This window comes from Ascidia mentula, chromosome 5 (assembly GCF_947561715.1).
Source record: "Ascidia mentula chromosome 5, kaAscMent1.1, whole genome shotgun sequence".
Taxonomy (NCBI): Eukaryota; Metazoa; Chordata; class Ascidiacea; order Phlebobranchia; family Ascidiidae; genus Ascidia; species Ascidia mentula.
This window is the reverse complement of record NC_138570.1, coordinates 3,332,279-3,349,072: the sequence shown is the minus strand read 5'-3', so window position 1 is coordinate 3,349,072 and position 16,794 is coordinate 3,332,279. Positions and strand designations below refer to the sequence as shown.

At 41.4% G+C, this 16,794-nt stretch overlaps 1 protein-coding gene across 4 annotated transcripts; it reads left to right on the top strand.

Annotated features, from left to right (window-relative positions):
• Positions 1–212: 212 nt before the first annotated feature.
• Positions 213–16,045, top strand: LOC145903836 (potassium channel subfamily T member 1-like). 4 transcript variants are annotated; one of them, XM_082992001.1, is made up of 27 exons: positions 213–360; positions 573–758; positions 5,395–5,474; positions 5,538–5,634; positions 5,926–6,046; positions 6,824–6,958; positions 7,129–7,212; positions 7,285–7,379; positions 7,630–7,813; positions 8,334–8,436; positions 8,635–8,833; positions 9,099–9,276; positions 9,481–9,584; positions 9,666–9,815; positions 10,171–10,361; positions 10,647–10,755; positions 10,850–10,958; positions 11,358–11,485; positions 11,876–11,998; positions 13,036–13,140; positions 13,397–13,535; positions 13,813–14,001; positions 14,310–14,490; positions 14,755–14,866; positions 14,931–15,021; positions 15,229–15,359; positions 15,474–16,045. In XM_082992001.1, the coding sequence occupies exons 2-27, from the start codon at positions 658–660 to the stop codon at positions 15,613–15,615; spliced, it is 3,381 nt and encodes a 1,126-aa protein (XP_082848127.1). In that variant the 5' UTR covers positions 213–360; positions 573–657; the 3' UTR covers positions 15,616–16,045. The 4 variants fall into 4 exon arrangements, with proteins under 4 accessions (XP_082848127.1, XP_082848128.1, XP_082848126.1 ...); XM_082992002.1 differs by having other exon boundaries at positions 557–758; XM_082992000.1 differs by having other exon boundaries at positions 514–758.
• Positions 16,046–16,794: the final 749 nt, after the last annotated feature.

The window sequence follows — 16,794 nt, the reverse complement described above, 5'->3', positions numbered from 1 at the left end:
GGCAGGTATAACAATACACTAAGTTGCGCAAGGGGTTTGGAAGTTAATTAAATGGTTCTCACTCACATTTTGTGAAATGATATGCTGGCAATAGTAGAGCCTAACGTTAAACAATGCTGTAACATTCAGTAAAATGACAAGACGTACACTTTCAGTTAAAGATGGTTTGTGTTACAAGGTCGTATAAACAAACTAGTTGTATCTGCAGGTAATGAAGGCCCACGTTTGCTGCTAGTTGGAAATATAGCAGCGGTTTGTATTTAGAAACCAATTAAGTGCCAATTACCTGTCTACGATTGTGGAAACGTGTTTTCTCAAGCAGCTTACAGCACAAGGAAGTCGGCGTCAGCAAACATACACGTAAGAGAAGTTTGTCGTTTGGCTATCCTAACTTGATTAGCAGTTGCAAGCCTTATGACCAATGCGCTAACCAAGCATTAGACCTGACATACGCTGAAATATCCACAGTTTACAGTCGTTGCTGTGACGACGCACTTTTTTTGCAACGTGTAGGGCCAGCAACTTGTTCCGAAACGTCACTACTTTCATGAAACAGGGCACCATCAACACAGTGTTTTCTGAGATACATCGGCAGGGTTGGTTTGTTGCCAAATCTTCTTGCTGTGATCGAAGACGAATGAGTAAGTGCACGCGCGAATGAACGGCTCGCCAGACGCGATGGATTCTGACACGCTGTTGCTTGGAATACAGCGGACCCAAGCCATGATCGACGATCACTCTTTTATGCACCGGAGCAGGTAAAAACACTGTTTCTGTGATATTGATTTTTCCGGTATAGTGTTTTTTTGGCTGGTGTCGCGTTTGTTCAGCCTATAAAGTTGCTATGGGTGTGTAAGGTTATGTAACGTGCGGGCGTGTATGCATGTTGCACTATATGTAAAAGATACTAAATATTGTCTGTATAAATGATAGCTGACTAACGTTGTTTGATCTAAAAATACATATGAATAATATACATGAGAATTATTAGTACTGCCTCGCTTTTGATAAATATTTTCTGTAATATACGTATAAACCAGTGATTCCCAACCTTTTTGTGGTTGCGTACCACTTGGAGGTGAAATAATTTCAACGCGTACCACCTAGTTGAGTGTTACAAAGAAACCTGGTGAAGTAACAAATAGTTTGAGATAACTTAAGATTTTTTGAAATCGAACAATATCCGCAAATTACGGAAAGGTGTTCGCGTACCACCTGGAATGCCGTCGCGTACCACCAGTGGTACGCGTACCACCGACTGGAAAACACTTGCCTAAACTCAATAGGACCTAAAATACTAACGTGATAGTGCTTGGGTTTCATAACAAGTACAATCATCCTTGCACTATTTCTACCAAAATGCCTTCGCCGAAAAGACTAGTAAAGAGAAGTTCCTGCAACTATCCGAAGAACCAGAGTTTGTTGATATGATTCAGCTCGATGTGTTGGTAAAGTTTAACACAGGGGCGAATTTAAAATGTTATTTGACCGGATAGTTTTAATCCGGCTCGCTCTTAGATGTTTAACGGCCCCACCACTATCCCGGGGGAAGCCCTTTATCGTCACATCGTACCAGACGAAATCAATTCGACGGGTGTGATGAAGAGGCGTGTCCTCTCTTGGAGACGCAGGGATAAGAAAAACTCAAACGTCGGATTTTAGTTCCATTTCGACATTAAACATTCATGAAATAAATGCGACAGGTATTTCTCTCGCGTGTCAAACGCCCCCCGGATGGTCGCCACCGTCTCTTTGTGTGTGTAAACACTGCCAATTTCGGTCGATTGGAAAGCATCGGTCTGAAAAGGATTACTCCGGCTACGTTCAGATGTTGTGTTGCGTTTTCTCATACGAGTTAAAAGTGTTTGTTTTTCATTGAGAAAACAGAGAGAAATTGTTAGTGTTACTTATTATGGTGTAAAGATTAGGCGCTTTTCTCTCGGAATTGCACTGAAAACTTTCCATTAGCTTTTCTCTCGGAATTGCACTGAAAACTTTCCAATAGCTTTCCTCTTCGCCGTCTTTAGGTCACACGTAAAATCGATTGCGAAGTTTTGCAGTAAGTCGCAACGTGGAACCAAATATAGTACAAGATCTAGCAGATTTGGAATAAAAGGAAGTCAGGCGCGCGCTTCAGGCAGCGATAAGAAAAATCTCGTGACCATTACATGGCCAAGACGTCGTCTAAGTCACATAAGCGTCGACGCGGGGCAATTGCTTAAACTTCTTGTCTGTTCGAACCCCGCGGCCAATTTCGTAGCCCGGCGCCCGCAGAAGAAGCCAAGCCACAGAATAACACCTCTGAGTCGACGTGCGTCGCCCACGCGATGCTTAATCGACGCGATCTGCAGAAAGAAAGCCAAAACATTACACCTACTTAGTCGCCAGTCGCCAGTCGCCAGTCGCCAGTCGCCAAACGGCTCTGGCTTTGCGCAGGCTGCACTCGACGTTCGTTGACGTTGCGACAAGACTCAAGCGAGAAAATCGGTTGTTTGCATTCAACACAAATTACGGTGAAAGCAAATAGGGATTCGGTTGTGCTCAGTGCCGAACGGTAAAGTAGGACATTACTGATAAATAGTAGCAGATGGCGCGAGACAGAAGAAATTGCTATTTTATCCAGAGAGGCATCTTGATAGCGCTTAATATTTGTACAGATAAAGGGCGAGAATTTTGACATATCCTGAATGTGGGCGATTTGAGAGCGTGATATGTATGCATTGCTATCGGGCTCTATTTCTTACTCAGCCTGTGGGAAAGCGGTGGTTCGTCACAGGGCTATGACATCTGTGCTGCAGTTCGTAAAGGTTCTTTCCGCCAGCAGAAAGCTTGTGAACTTGTGACGGGACTTGTATCCAGTTATCTTGTCGTGGATGACAGGCGTGTGCAGTGGAGTTAAAGTTGCATGCCGCAATCGTCACAGTAAACTTTCCAAGAAATACAGTTGAAAGGCTGAGCGCCAGAAACTCATGAATCATGGATGGTATTACGTATAGTCCTGCCTCGACTCGTAACAGTCCTATGTTTAGTATAAAGTGTTAGGAATATTAGCTGTTCACCTGTGTAAGCTGCAGACAGATGGCCACTGTTTCAACCTGAAAGGTTTCATCAGTGCTGGTGTGATAGCTGGTGTGACTATCGAAACAGTGGCCATCTGTCTGCAGTTTACACAATTCATATTATTGTCTCCACTTTGCTTAGATGTTCACATCTATTTAAAAACACAGTTTGAATTTTCATTAAAAGGTTCGCGAAATTTGTCTTTATTCGTTGAGAAAGTTTGTAGTCCATTTGCTAGTGTGCCACAGGTATAGGGTTTAGTTGTTATTATTCAAGACAATAGTGGATCGTATCGTCGAAAAGTTGCTTTGTGCTTCACAATTCTGTCTGTCAAAGTGTTGCTGCGCTCTTGTAATGAAAGGCTGCCGAATAGCGTCACGTAATCCCGAATCCATTGTGGCTACGTAGCCTTTTGTAAAACCCAATGTCCCGCGGTTTGCAATTAATGGATTTTTTTCGGCGCTGGCTTGAGTTTTGCGTTCTGCTGGTGATCTTGGCCATACGCGGGTTGTCATGACGACATATGAACACACAACAGAGACGCATTGCACCGAGGCGAATTTCTGGAAACATATACGCGCACTTTATGTTGCAAAAAGCGTACAATACACGGCCACTTCGAACAGGCTTGAACACGCGAAAGTCATATTTCTTACGTCATTATAACGGAGCTGACGAGTCTCACTTTGCGCCCACTGTTGCGTGGTGACGTCATATGCGATGATTCGATCGATATGAAACCATAGAGTAGAAGGATAACATTTTAAATTGCTGGCGGTAAAAGCAACCAATGAAGATGCGCTAGCGGCATTTTTCCTCTTTAAATGACACGAACAATTATTAATGACTGCCATGGTCGTGACCTGATGGATAAACTGCCCGTAATCGTGTGGCGGAAGTCTGTGTGTTGCAGACCGTACTTGCCTAGCCATAGGCAGTAATTAGTCTGTTTATAAACAACCGCCTTCGATCAAGGTCTAAATTAAAGCGGACTGAATCTACGTTGACGTAAGTAAAGCTTAAATTCACGCGATTGGGCATCCTGTTTAGGGCGAATTTCGCTAGCTGTTCGAACTTCGGGTTACTGCATTTGAGTTGTAAGGATGTGGATGTTTGCGCGGATGTTATTATTGTCTATCGATCATTGCATAGTCTTTCAGTTTCGTATGAAGCATACCTTTTCAAAACAAACAGTGCAGCAATATGTATATTTTGCTTGGAGGCAGTTTTCCTTCCGTTGGTGTGTATGCGTATGAATGCGTTACAGTTGGCGAGGTTCATGTTACTGCGATTTTTATCATCAGGCTAGCTTATGTGCGACATGTTCCGTGGTCTTATGATGTATGTTAAAAATAAACTGCCGGCTATACTTACGTTGCTTGGTGCCGGCCAAGTTCTGAAAAACAGTTGATGTTGTATGCGTTTAGCTAGTGCAATACGTGAATCTTATGTCGATGTGGAATAAAGACGAAAGCCACAAAACAGTTGTGATATGATTGAAATACACGTTTGCTGGGCGACGCCGACAATAACTTTGCTCAGAGCCAAATGACATCCCCTGTTTTGGTGGTTTAGCGCAGCCGAATACATTACCTGTTGTCGGTAACCCAGGAAGGCTTTTAACACTTAGGGCACCTGACCTCACGCCCCCAGACAGTGCAGTAGAGTAGGTAATTTTTGAAATGAGCCGCACAGTTAAAGCATACGGCCCCGACCGCAGAACGTTGAATGGCGGTTCGTAAGAGTAACAAGGTCGCCGAAGGGCAGGAAACGATGAAGTCCACCAGAAAAGATTCGGTCCAAAACGGTCTGATACAGAACCCAAACAACATGGACACGTTGCAACTCGACAAACTTAACTCATATTCTGCTGGGGGTTCAAGCAGTACTTTGACCGCGCCCAAGAGGTATGGGTTGGTTGGTTCCTGGTAACGTGAATTCTCGCCTTAGGGTGCAGGGTTGTTTCCTTAAGGTGTTTATCCCGCTTAAAAACTTGCGGTGTTTTTTGTGGTCGGTTGGATAGTTATTTGGAAGTAATTCCTAATTCTTTAGGTCTGTTTTATGCGATATATAAATTTATATTGAAGTTCGTTGTCTGGTTGGTTTCCCATTATTTGTGCTCTTTCAACCTTTCTACGATAACCTTTCTACGGTCTTTATTGTGCTTGAAAAATTATACTTTTGACTTGGCGCTGACTTAATCACGTGTAAGCTTCTGTACTTAGTACAACACCATTGAAGCGTAAGCAGGAATAATAATGAAAAGTTACGACCTTTCGAAAATGCCATCTTGCCAGAATATGAAATTGGATTGTTTTTTTTTTGTATCGGCAGAATGCAGCTAAAGCTCTTCGTCAACGAGAGTACGTTCTCGGAGCGGGTCAGATATTACTTCATCAAGAACCAAACAACAAGTAAGTAACATGTTTCATTTAAGTGTAACTTTGATACTTCAACTGTTTAATTCTTCAACATAGGTCTTCGCATCCGCTTTTTTGTCTTCGTTCTTAAAATACTTACTGTGGTGCTGTATCTTGTTCGAGCCGGAATGGATGACTCTTTCCACACAACTTGGTAATTTTGTGTTTACTACGTTGGTATAGGCCTACTGCACAATGTTCCCCCAGAGAATGAATCATTTTACGTTCTGCCCAAGAACAGCCCAAACGGGCAAAAACTCCTTGATAATGTTGTGCTGTAAGCAGACTTGTTCAAGAATTAATCTTTTCTGGCGCAAAAATCACACAGATTCATTGCTTCGTCTGCCATGTTAGACTAAACTTAAACACTGTCACAAAAATAAGCATCCAGCTTATGTTAACGTTTTTGAACTTGCAAAAACCGTGTGTTGCACGTTTTATTTAGTTGCGGAAGGTGTGTTCGGAACTTTACCAGCGATGTAAACCCAGCTTGGGTAACGCAATATATTTTCTCCTGGGAACCAATCTGGTGGGTGGAGAGGAACACGGTGATATGGATTGTACAGGTAACATGACCGTTGATGATGTTTTCGTATGTACGTAGTTTCGTATTCACTATTTTGAAAGTTAACTGCACGTCTGCTAATCATCACACGACTCCGGACTGAAATTAAAACGAAAACCTAAACAATAATCACGTCGCTGTTGCCTATAATACACACCGGTGTGTTTTATAATCAAGTTTCACTATGGTCATTTTATTTAAATATGAATAAATCGATCTAATATATTCTATAATTGAAATTATTGAAACATGAATTTTTAATTCAACTGGTGATCTACTTGACGTTGGTTTTTACTTTTGCATCTGTTGCTAATTTTGAATACGTTGAAATGGCCGAAAGTCTTGGAGTGCTTATTTCACTTGCCGTTCAATAAGCTGAACCTAAATCTACGGATATTAAATTAATCCCCGACAAACCGTGAATGCCTTTTGACGTCGAGACACCTGCCGTAATAAATTATTGAAGAAGCTTTCCAAATACAATAAGTGTTAAAGCCTAAGACGTTTGTTACCCTGTTGTTGTAGCAACGTCTGTCGAGTTTAAGTTTAAATTTTGAACCCAAACAAAGGTGAACATTTGCAAGAAATAAGGCCATGCCATCATTTACTGACAAATGTTTCGGAAATCCGCTAAGTGAGTTAATGTGTTTGACGGATATTTACCTCGTACACGAAAGTTTTTCAGGTAATGTGACGACATCTGATCATTAAAAGAATGACTTACAAACAACGGTTCTAATAACAAGTGTTTTTCACATATGTTTTACTTTTTCAACAGGTTCTACTCGCATTTATCAGTTTAAGTCACAGGATAGTGAACACCTATGCAAATTACAAAGGCAACTTGGCGCAACAACTGCTTAGTTTTGAATGGATTATTGAATTCATTTGCTCCGTTCCTTTTATTGCCACGGTAATGATATATACATTACGCCTTTTTCCGATTTGTATACAGTGCAAATATGATATCGTCGGCCATTTTTATGTTCACGGCCAATTTTATACGGAATTTTTAATTTGATAAATTATTTATTGGATGCCGTTACTTTTTGTAATCCGTTGCACATACACGTTGTAAAACAGATTTTCTGGAGACCTTTGCGTTGCCTCTTCGTGCCAGCGTTCCTCAATGTTTGGCTTGCCAAAGCGGGGCTTGAGAATATGATGGTAAGCGTTCCCACACACTAACTTATCCAAACATCCTGTTTCATCTTGACACATACACATGTTTTTCCGCAGAATGACATACACCGGGCGGCACATAAGCAGCAAAGCGCCATGTTCAATCAAGTGTGCACGCTGATTGCGACTTTACTGTGTCTCTTCATTACCTGGTAAATATATGGTATTTTTAGATCTGCTCCATCAAAATCAGTTGTTTATTATGATTTTCAACGTTTCTGTCTAAACGTTTTTTCGTTGTGTTCACTATTCATCCATTTTTTTCTAAAAAAATATAAATTTTGATAAACTTTTAAAAAGCACATCATTGGAAAAAGCCAAAAACCGGAAACAGTATAACATTTTGATGCGTAAAAATTACATTTATCGCACCGAAAAAATAATTTTGTTTTCCTTTCGCAGCCTCTGCGGCGTCCAGCACCTGGAGCGGGCGGGAAGGCTCCACATGGATCCGTTCGATGCATTCTGGTTCGTCGTGGTGACTTTTAGCACTGTGGGTTATGGGGATATCACGCCAACGATTTGGCCATCCAAGATGTTGATCATGTTCACTATTGGCGCAGCGCTGGGAATCATACCGGGACAGGTGGGTGCATAGGTAAACGAAAATACAACTACCTGAATGTTTTCAAAGCCAAGAATTTCAAAAATATATAATGTAAATGATCAGAGACACTCAATCTTATATTTTAACTTTTTGCGCACAAAGAATATACGTTAAAAAATGACATGGTGGGCATGTCAAGAAACGCTGGGGCGCTCCAGGGACCATACCTGTTTTCTGGATCCCATGACTGTTTAAAGAGATTTCTACCACAAAGCCTTGGTCCCTCGACAATTTAAAGTGATCGTCAAAACAGTTCCTCGCACCGGATCATATCTTTTCCTCTCACAGGCCCTTGTTCAAGTTACAAACACACTACTTTAATAATTAATATCCTAAGATGTAATAAAACACTTCGATATTCAAAATTAACTTAATTGAAACTGCTGGCCCCCTTTTCTCCGCTTTAAAGCGCCGAATTACACTTTCGTCAGAGATGACAAAGTAAATGTCCCTATATGTGGCATATGATTCTCACCATGACACTTGCGTTTTGTCGCAGGTTGAACAAATCTCCTTTCTCTGGTCGGAGCGTCAAAAGCAAGGGGGCGAGTACAGTCGCCAAAGGGCCAAGACGGAAAAGCACGTGGTTGTATGCGCCACAGGTAACAGTATGTGAACAGTATACATATCTACTAAAATTAAAGAAGAGCGCAAACCGTCCCAATGAATCTAACACTTGGATATTTCGCTTGAAAGAATCTTTTTTCTGCTTTTTTTCCATAATAGTAGATTTTGCATGTTGATAGTTTCACGTATGTCAGCAATTCGACCAAGTAATTAAAAACCAACTGCACTGACAGTGCTCCGAATGGATGTGATTCTGGACTTCCTCAACGAATTTTACGCTCACCCAACTCTTCAGAAGTATTACGTAGTTCTCCTCTCCCCTTCCGAGTTGGACGGACCTCTCAAAAACTTTCTCCAAGTCCCGATATGGGCTGAACGGGTTATCTACATCCAGGGTTCAGTTTTGCGTGAGGTGGATCTGGTCAGAGTAAAGTGAGTGCCGACAAAACGTTTTTTTGTTCAACATAAGTCACCATTTTCTGATAAAAAGTTGCGTTTGGAAGACAGTGGTAAAATGTTTTTATTTCGTTCTGTTTTTCTGGCGAATATGATTACATTGAAATATTTGTGTTTGCTTTTAATTGTTTTTTGAACTGACGAGATTTCGCAATCCATTTCATCGCAATTAAGCCTTTGTGCACAAAAACAAAATACAGCATTTAAGTCTCCTTTGAGCAATCAATGCTTGCATTTACAGGGCCGATGCGGCAGAAGCTTGCTTCATTCTGACTTCACGCCAGGAACGTGACAGGGTAGCTGCGGACGAGAAGACGATTCTTAGAGCGATGGCTGTAAAAGATTTCGCTCCACGATGCCCTCTCTACGTCCAAATACTGCGACCAGAAAGCAAAATTCACGTCCAATTTGCCGACAGAGTAAAAAGCACATTTTAATTAAACGTTTTTCACGATATTTACGTTTTGTTGGGAATTCTAATTTGGGTGCACTTCCTAATGCATTAATAACTTAAACGTCACAAAAAGTTCGATAAAGAATTTTAGGAAAAACATTTGATTGATTAATCGAAATTTTATTGAAAATAAGCAATTCTTAGTGGTGACTATTATCATATCGTCCAGATTATATGTGATGACGAACTTAAGCACGTATTGTTGGCGATGAATAGTTTCATTCCTGGAATCTCCACTCTCCTGACCCTGCTCGCTCACACGTCGAAGGGCCAGTAAGTTTGGCGGCAAGCTCAAACAACTTGACAAGTATTCACTGCCCTGATACACTGACATCCTTGATCTTGCTCTAACAGGGAAGGAAACAACCTAAATGCCTTCTGGAAGCGGGATTTCGGTCGAAGCGCGGGAAATGAGATCTACAGCGTGGTGGCGAAAGAGAGCAAGTTTTTCGGATATTATCTCGGCCACCGCTTTAGCCAAGCAGCGCTCCACGCCCAATCCAAGTAAGTGTGGAAGCTCAGTATGGCGCTTTACTTTTAAAGTCATTTGGGACGTGTTGGAAATGTAAACCTCAATTGTTAGCTTTTTATTTTTGAAAACTGAAAATAGGTTTTGATTCCAGGTGTGATGATGAATACTAAAAAAACGTTTCGCCTGCACGAACGACCAAACATACAGTTTTTTTGAAACCTGCAGACAGGGAGCACACTGTTTCGACCTGTAAGGTTTCAGAAATAGTGTGTACACTCTGTTTGCAGCTCTCAATGAGTATTTTGGCTCTTTTTGCACATATATAAAAACATTTCAGTATTCAGCGTTTTATCTGTTGATTTATTCTCCAATCTTAATCGTTCGCAGATGTGGAGCAACTCTGTTTGCAGTGGAACGTGGCGGGGAGATCCGCATCAATCCCGGTAACGAGTTTATCATTGATCAGGAGGACGTCCTCTTCTACATCTGCCTCACAGGGGAGGAGGACGCTATTATCGTTGATGACGTCAACCATGTTTCGGAGAGAAGGAGGAGCAGCGTAAAACCGGTCGACATCGGTAGGACTAAAGATAACAAAATATTGCTTTGATAAAAAGTTTGGGATATTTAAATAATATTTGTTATTTCGGAAAACATTCGGTACCTAAATCAAAGAGTATCCATTTTAATGGCTTTAAAGCAGGAGTTTTCGCTGGTAATTGGTGTTGGTTTTTCGTTACATTTTACGTTTACTGCCAACTGTTTTGCGTCTCATTTGTTTATCCGCAAATTCTCTTACAGGGGATACTTATGTTAAATTTATGGATAATTTGTTTCATTGAATTCTCTGTGATTTTCCTTAGTAAAGGCAACAGTGACAGACACCCCGGACTCACGTGCGCAATCCGCAGTCAACCGTATCCGCCAAAATTCTTCAAACGAGGACCAGACGCAGTCGACAACCATGCAAAGGTATTGCAACCGTTTACCTGTCATCATATGACAGTATGCACTTTTTCTCTCAAGTAAAACCAACACGAACATGAATATTTGTAATTTTATGCAGAACTCTCATCGACTTTCCTCCTGTGTCACCGTATGTGGGCCACAACACACCGATCATGTGTCATATTTTGGAGGAAAAGGCAAAACTGTGCTGCATGAGATTGGACAGGGTATGTACTGCTAACATGTGTGAGACAGCGCGCTGTTTGCTCTTGGAGAAGAATAGTAATATGCCAGGACACGCTGATAGGAAAGTGTCGGTTATTGTCCGCAAATATGCTATGGACGAATATTTTATCACCTATAATGACACTTGTCAGACACGGCAGCGTTTTTTTCATCATTAGGCAACGCTGAGCACAAAGTAACGTATCAAACTGTTCTGAAAGAAAAGTGGTAATGTATTCCTAATTCGGAAAGGTCATGTGCATATAAAATTATCTTTAACGTTTACGTCATCGAAACCATCAGCACTGTACCTCGAGTATTTCTTTTCACGCCGAATTTTGCGTGAGTGACTCGGCAAAATGGCAGAGCGTGATGAAGTGACACTTGAAATCTGTGCGCAGCCGTGCGAGCATTGTCGCCACACCTCCGCATTGCAATACAAGTGGCCGCGACCTCCCATTATCATATCAGCTGAATTCTCCACGCAAAGTCTCTTCAATGCCCTAATCCCACTCCGAGCACATCACAGGTAGGTCTGCTTACGTTTTCCGTTTTCTCTCTTGTTGAAGTTGTCGTAAAGGGGCTGGCAGAGCGAGATGGTATGTTTAGAGCTTGTTAGGGGTTTGGAATTCCATAGTCAAGTATTCCATTTCTCCATATTTGACTGTGGAATTAATTCATTTCTCCACACGCTTTCAAGCATTTTAACAAAACATTTCCCAAAGACGGAATTTCGATGGTTTAAACTTCCGCTTACAATAATTTAAAGCCTTTGTTGTGGCGCTTTTGGTGTAAGTGCGTTCACAGTTTTCAGAAAAGCTTGGGGTTTTAACGTTTTCACACTTCAAAATTACAAACATTCTGGGTAAAAAATATGTTGCTTAGAATTTTGTGTAAATTACATTCCATTATTTGTTAGGCCGAGGGATTCACTCCACCCTGTTGTACTCCTCATGGAGCATTCGCCCGAAAACATGTTCCTTAACGCCGTACGATGTTTTCCCATGGTTTACTACATGCTCGGAGATCTTGCTGGAAATGTGTAAGTGCCAAATCGATTTCCCACAGCCTGTTTTTCGCGGTAAACCTCAAATATGTTCATATGTGGATTCTCACACCGCTACGAGATAGGCGGGAACACAAGCGGACTTTTTCCGAGTACAATCGTTTAAATCAAGTTCTTGGTTTAATCCGCCAATTTAGCAGGGGAAATTTCGCTACTGTGCAGCAAAGAAGTTCAACGAATGTTCAACGCACTCTTTTAAAATTGTGTCTTAATATTTGTTAAAGCTTTTTAATATAGTTGAATTTTGAGAAAGTTGCACAAGAAAAACTTAAAGTTACTTGCGATGCTTGGTAACATTTCCATAATCAGCGACAAGCGTGTTGTTGCATTTACCGGTTCTGCACAAGGCAACATATGATCTTGGTGAAGTTTCGGGTTTGAATTGTCGCACACTCATAAAAGTGATCAAATTTAGCGTTGCAACCTCTGTAAAGCATTTGAGGAAATTTATTTCTCTCTTTCTTAACGTAAACACGGCATTGTAGAACACACTCCACGCGTAGTGTGCGCTTTCGGAGAACGTGGAAAACGCCGTGAGTAGTTCACCACGTATGCATGGGTACACAGTAGAGGTGTATGTATGCGTGTGTATGTATGTCCGTGCGTTTATTTGTTGCGCTATTGTAAGACAATAGTCTGTCCAACTTAACCAGATACAAAGAAACAAATCTGCATTGTTTATATGCAAAAAATACATAACACACGGATAATTTATGTATTTGATCACCATTTCACTAATTACTCATCGGTATTTGTTGTGTTGAATGATTTCGGATTGAATGAAGTGTCCAGACGTTTGGTAGTTGGCACTATGCTGGTCGTGTGCACGTGGCATATGTGAAACCTTGTGACTGTGAAGTGTTGTATAGGAACGATTCAAATATTTTAAATGTTGCTATCAAGTTGCCAATGCGATATTACGATACCAATATTTAAACCTTGATTGGTGGGGGAACAAATCGCGGCAATGATTAAACAAAAATTCAATTCAATTATTTATGTTGTACGTTTAGGTTGGATGCCATGCTGCACGCTGGCGTCACAGAGGCTCACTCAGTCATCATAATCGACCGCGAAACTTCGGTGTGCGCAGATGAGGAATACATGGCCGACTCGAGGTATGATTGATCTTATCCAATGCTAAGCGATTTTTTAATCCTTTTCCAACACTTTCTATTGCTAAGCACTACTTCTACTGTCTTTCAAAGTTCTTATCGACCTAAGCACTACAATCTGTATTGTAAAATACGACTAAAGAAGTCGGTGTATGAGCCTGTTCCAGACTGGTGACGCGATGGTGGACAACAACAACAATACAGCTTTGAAAGTTGGCAACCGATCACCCATCACTTTTGACCTTATTTTGCTCTCCAGACAACTCGTTGCAACACAGACCTTGTTTCGACTGTTTCCCGACATTCCAGCCTGTTTGGAGCTTACTCATGCATCCAATATGAGATTTATGCATTTCCAACCTCCTGAGTCGTGCGTCGATCCAAACGAGTACAGGAAGGTATGAGATACGAAGAAGTGCCACAATTTCCTATTATAATCGTTACTACAGTATAGTCTCTTGACATATTAGATTTATTTTGCTTACTGTACGAGTTTTTGGCAATATTGACATCCGTAAAGTTAGTTTGTCGTAATTAGCAGCAACCAACCCTAAAATGCAACTGGAACAAATTTCTTAAACGCGACTGGAATTCTCGTTTCTAGAGATTTTTATTTGCCTCTAAATCAGCAGAAGGTAACAAGCAAATTACGATTAAAACGGACTTTGGTTTCAGGAGAGAGAAAAGGAAAAGTCTTGCAGCCTTCCATATCTATTCCGCGAGGCGTTCGCATCCGGGAAGGTGTTCAGTTCAAGCATGTTAGATACTGTCCTATATCAGTCCTTCATCAAGGACTATCTTCCTTCTCTGCTTCGAATCCTGCTTGGCATCCAGTATACTAGCGGATCGGGATACCTTGATACGGTAACTTATCAGTGATCAGCTTATCGGCTAAATCAATAACATCTGTAATGTGTTATTACATCGGCATGATTGGCAGGATCGCCCCCCAAGGCGCAGGTCCTTACTTGGCTATTACAGCTATCATATCAAAATCATGAGGCCTGGTTAGACCAGGTTCGTGAGTTTGATTTTTCATCTCCATCCGACTTGTCGGGAAAAAGTGACTGATCTAGAAAAGCTGCAATGCCTGCAAGAAATACAAAATAATTTTCTATGAGTCTTTAATACCTGAAAGGTATCATGCAAGTTTACCGTGACTTCCTTTACAGCATGACGTCACAGATGACGAAGTGGGACACACCTACCACGACGTGTTCCGGAATCTGTGCAAGAGAAACGGGGCAATCGTTTTGGGCATTTACCGCCAAATAGAAAGGCACACGTCTCCATTGCACAAGAAGATCATTATCGAGGAAGACCAAAGCGACACTGAGAGCGTTACCATTAAAGGTAGCTCGATTGGCATTCTCAAAAAGGCACCTCTGGTTCAAGTGACAAGTAGTCAAGGAAGATAATTCTTTACGGACCAAACCTATCGTTCTTTATGTTAGCAACGTATGATATTATGTTCATTGGATGGTTGCCTGAGACAACGTGATTACTGCTTACTACTATTTTGGCGATTAGATTTTAGATACCACAAATATTTTACATATATCCCTCTACCATTGGGTTTGACGTTTTTAGAAGTTTATTCATTGTTTTCCTTTAAAGTTCCGCGAGACGTTTCGTTAGCGGACGAAGAGACCGGAGTTGAATTCGCCACCAAACGCCGAAGGCAGAGTTCCCTATCCCTTGCCTACGTCAAACGAAGTCTCATTCTGAGGTAAGTTAGCAATGTGGAAGGGCTGAGACAAGTATCTTACCTTTACGAGAACTTTAACGTTTAGACGGAGCACACACAAGCGTCGCAACATGCGAAAGTTGCACGAGCTTCACTGCCTGAAGTCTGAAAGAGAGCAGTTCGATGAAATGATTCAGGTGAGCCGTTTAACCTTTAAAGTTCAAATCAGCGTAAAGCGCCGAAAATAACTTGTTGCTTCTGATGCCCAGCAATAAAGTCACTTCACATAATCAACCTCTAAGCTACACTAACCTTTTAAGAAGGTGTTTATGATAACTCCATATGTAACGACGCTTGTTTTTTGATGCCATCGGATTTGCAAACGTTTCAATATTGTTTTTAAGAATCGTATGAAAGAGCTTGGTCTTGACCATCTATCAACACCCTCCAAGAGAAGGAGAGATAGATCGGATTGCTTCAGTTACATCCTCCTCAACCCGCTATCAGACACCAAACTCCAGAAGGGAGACATTCTGTGAGCATTGATGCATACACTCGATTTAATGTTAAACATATAACCGATCATGCATGAAGTTGTAATGACGTAAAAAGTCTGTTGGTATTGGAAATATATCGATTTCATTTATAGTTACGTCATAAATCCGGAAGCCCCAGCTCCGGTCACCCGCAGCACGTCATCGAATTCCACGCACGACGCATCTAGTCACACGTGCGAGACCAGTCAACTTGATGACGTAACAATTGAGCGGGAAAACACCGGAAACGGATGACGTCAGTTTGACAGGAGACAATTTTCTTTCAGTAGAAATGCGCCGAACGCACAGCGTAAGGTGACAACACGGAGGTGTTTACGTGGGAGTGACGTCACTGTTTTCGGTGCTGGTGTTTTTGGATTCAAGAGATTTCTTTAATTTTTTATCAACTCGTTTTGAGTTTCATGTTTTCATTTGTCCTTTTTGTGCACCGCAAAGATTTGGTGAGCAAGGCGCTCGTTTGTTTTTGCTTTTACGTCTTAACTCCACCTGGATAACCGAGCACAGTTTTCTGTTTTCTTGAAAAAGCTGTGGTTTAACGCACACACACGATTGAATTACTCGTTCCTTCACAAGTTCCACTGCTGCAGTTCACCGACATAGTGCTTTTATTTTTTTCTACCCGCTTATACGTATTTCCTCGCACAGAGTGAATGAAAATTTGCACAAGAAAGCTTGTGACGAGTGCGGTTTAGTCGAGTTTGATTTGTACGGGTTGCAGTATATTTACAAGATGTATGTTGAGATGGGACATTGCGTTCACGTAGGTAGACCAACTGTGTGGCCCAAACAGATACCATTTTTGAGGGAATCTGGCAGTTTAGCCTATCTTGTTACTGACGATAAATTTATCGGGAAACAAAAGGCTCTGACAGCAAGGGGACTGCCCAGGCCTGTTTACGTGAACAACTAAAGAGGGTTCGAAATGCGCCGTTAACGGGCTTAGTAACTGTTCATTTGCATTAGTGTTCATTTAGTCTTGACGTAAAAGCGGTGATTTGCAGGTATGATTGATGTTAACTGGACATCATATTCGTACTGAAGACAGGGGAGGGATACATCGATTTACTCTAAATGTGTCAGCTAGAAAACCTGCATCACAAAACCATGTCGTATGCTGAATTTCCAAGCCAGGAATTTGCAACCAACAACTTGCTGTAATAACAATTCTATGTTATCACATTTACTTCTATGCAAAATAGTTTTGCATGTAAGGCAGTGAATATTTTTAGGGGCTCAGGGTAAACGCAATTTGGTAACAAGGTGGCTGTCATTCTAAATAACACGTATTTAAACCAAACAAAAGTCGTGCTTCGGTCAGCATGTCGCTTTTCCCCAAGTTTGTTACCAGGGCAAAACTGGGTATCAGTTTATGTTGTGCCGCGTTCCAGTTTCTCACAAGCGACCAAAACACTT

Excerpts from the sequence above, each read along its gene's own strand:
- LOC145903836 (XM_082991999.1), top strand. The coding sequence starts at position 4,789 with ATGGCGGTTCGTAAGAGTAACAAGGTCGCCGAAGGGCAGGAAACGATG. Across the intron at positions 7,380-7,629 it reads CTGTGTCTCTTCATTACCTG|CCTCTGCGGCGTCCAGCACC; the intron begins GTAAATATATGG and ends TTCCTTTCGCAG. Across the intron at positions 15,360-15,473 it reads CTCCAGAAGGGAGACATTCT|TTACGTCATAAATCCGGAAG; the intron begins GTGAGCATTGAT and ends TTTCATTTATAG.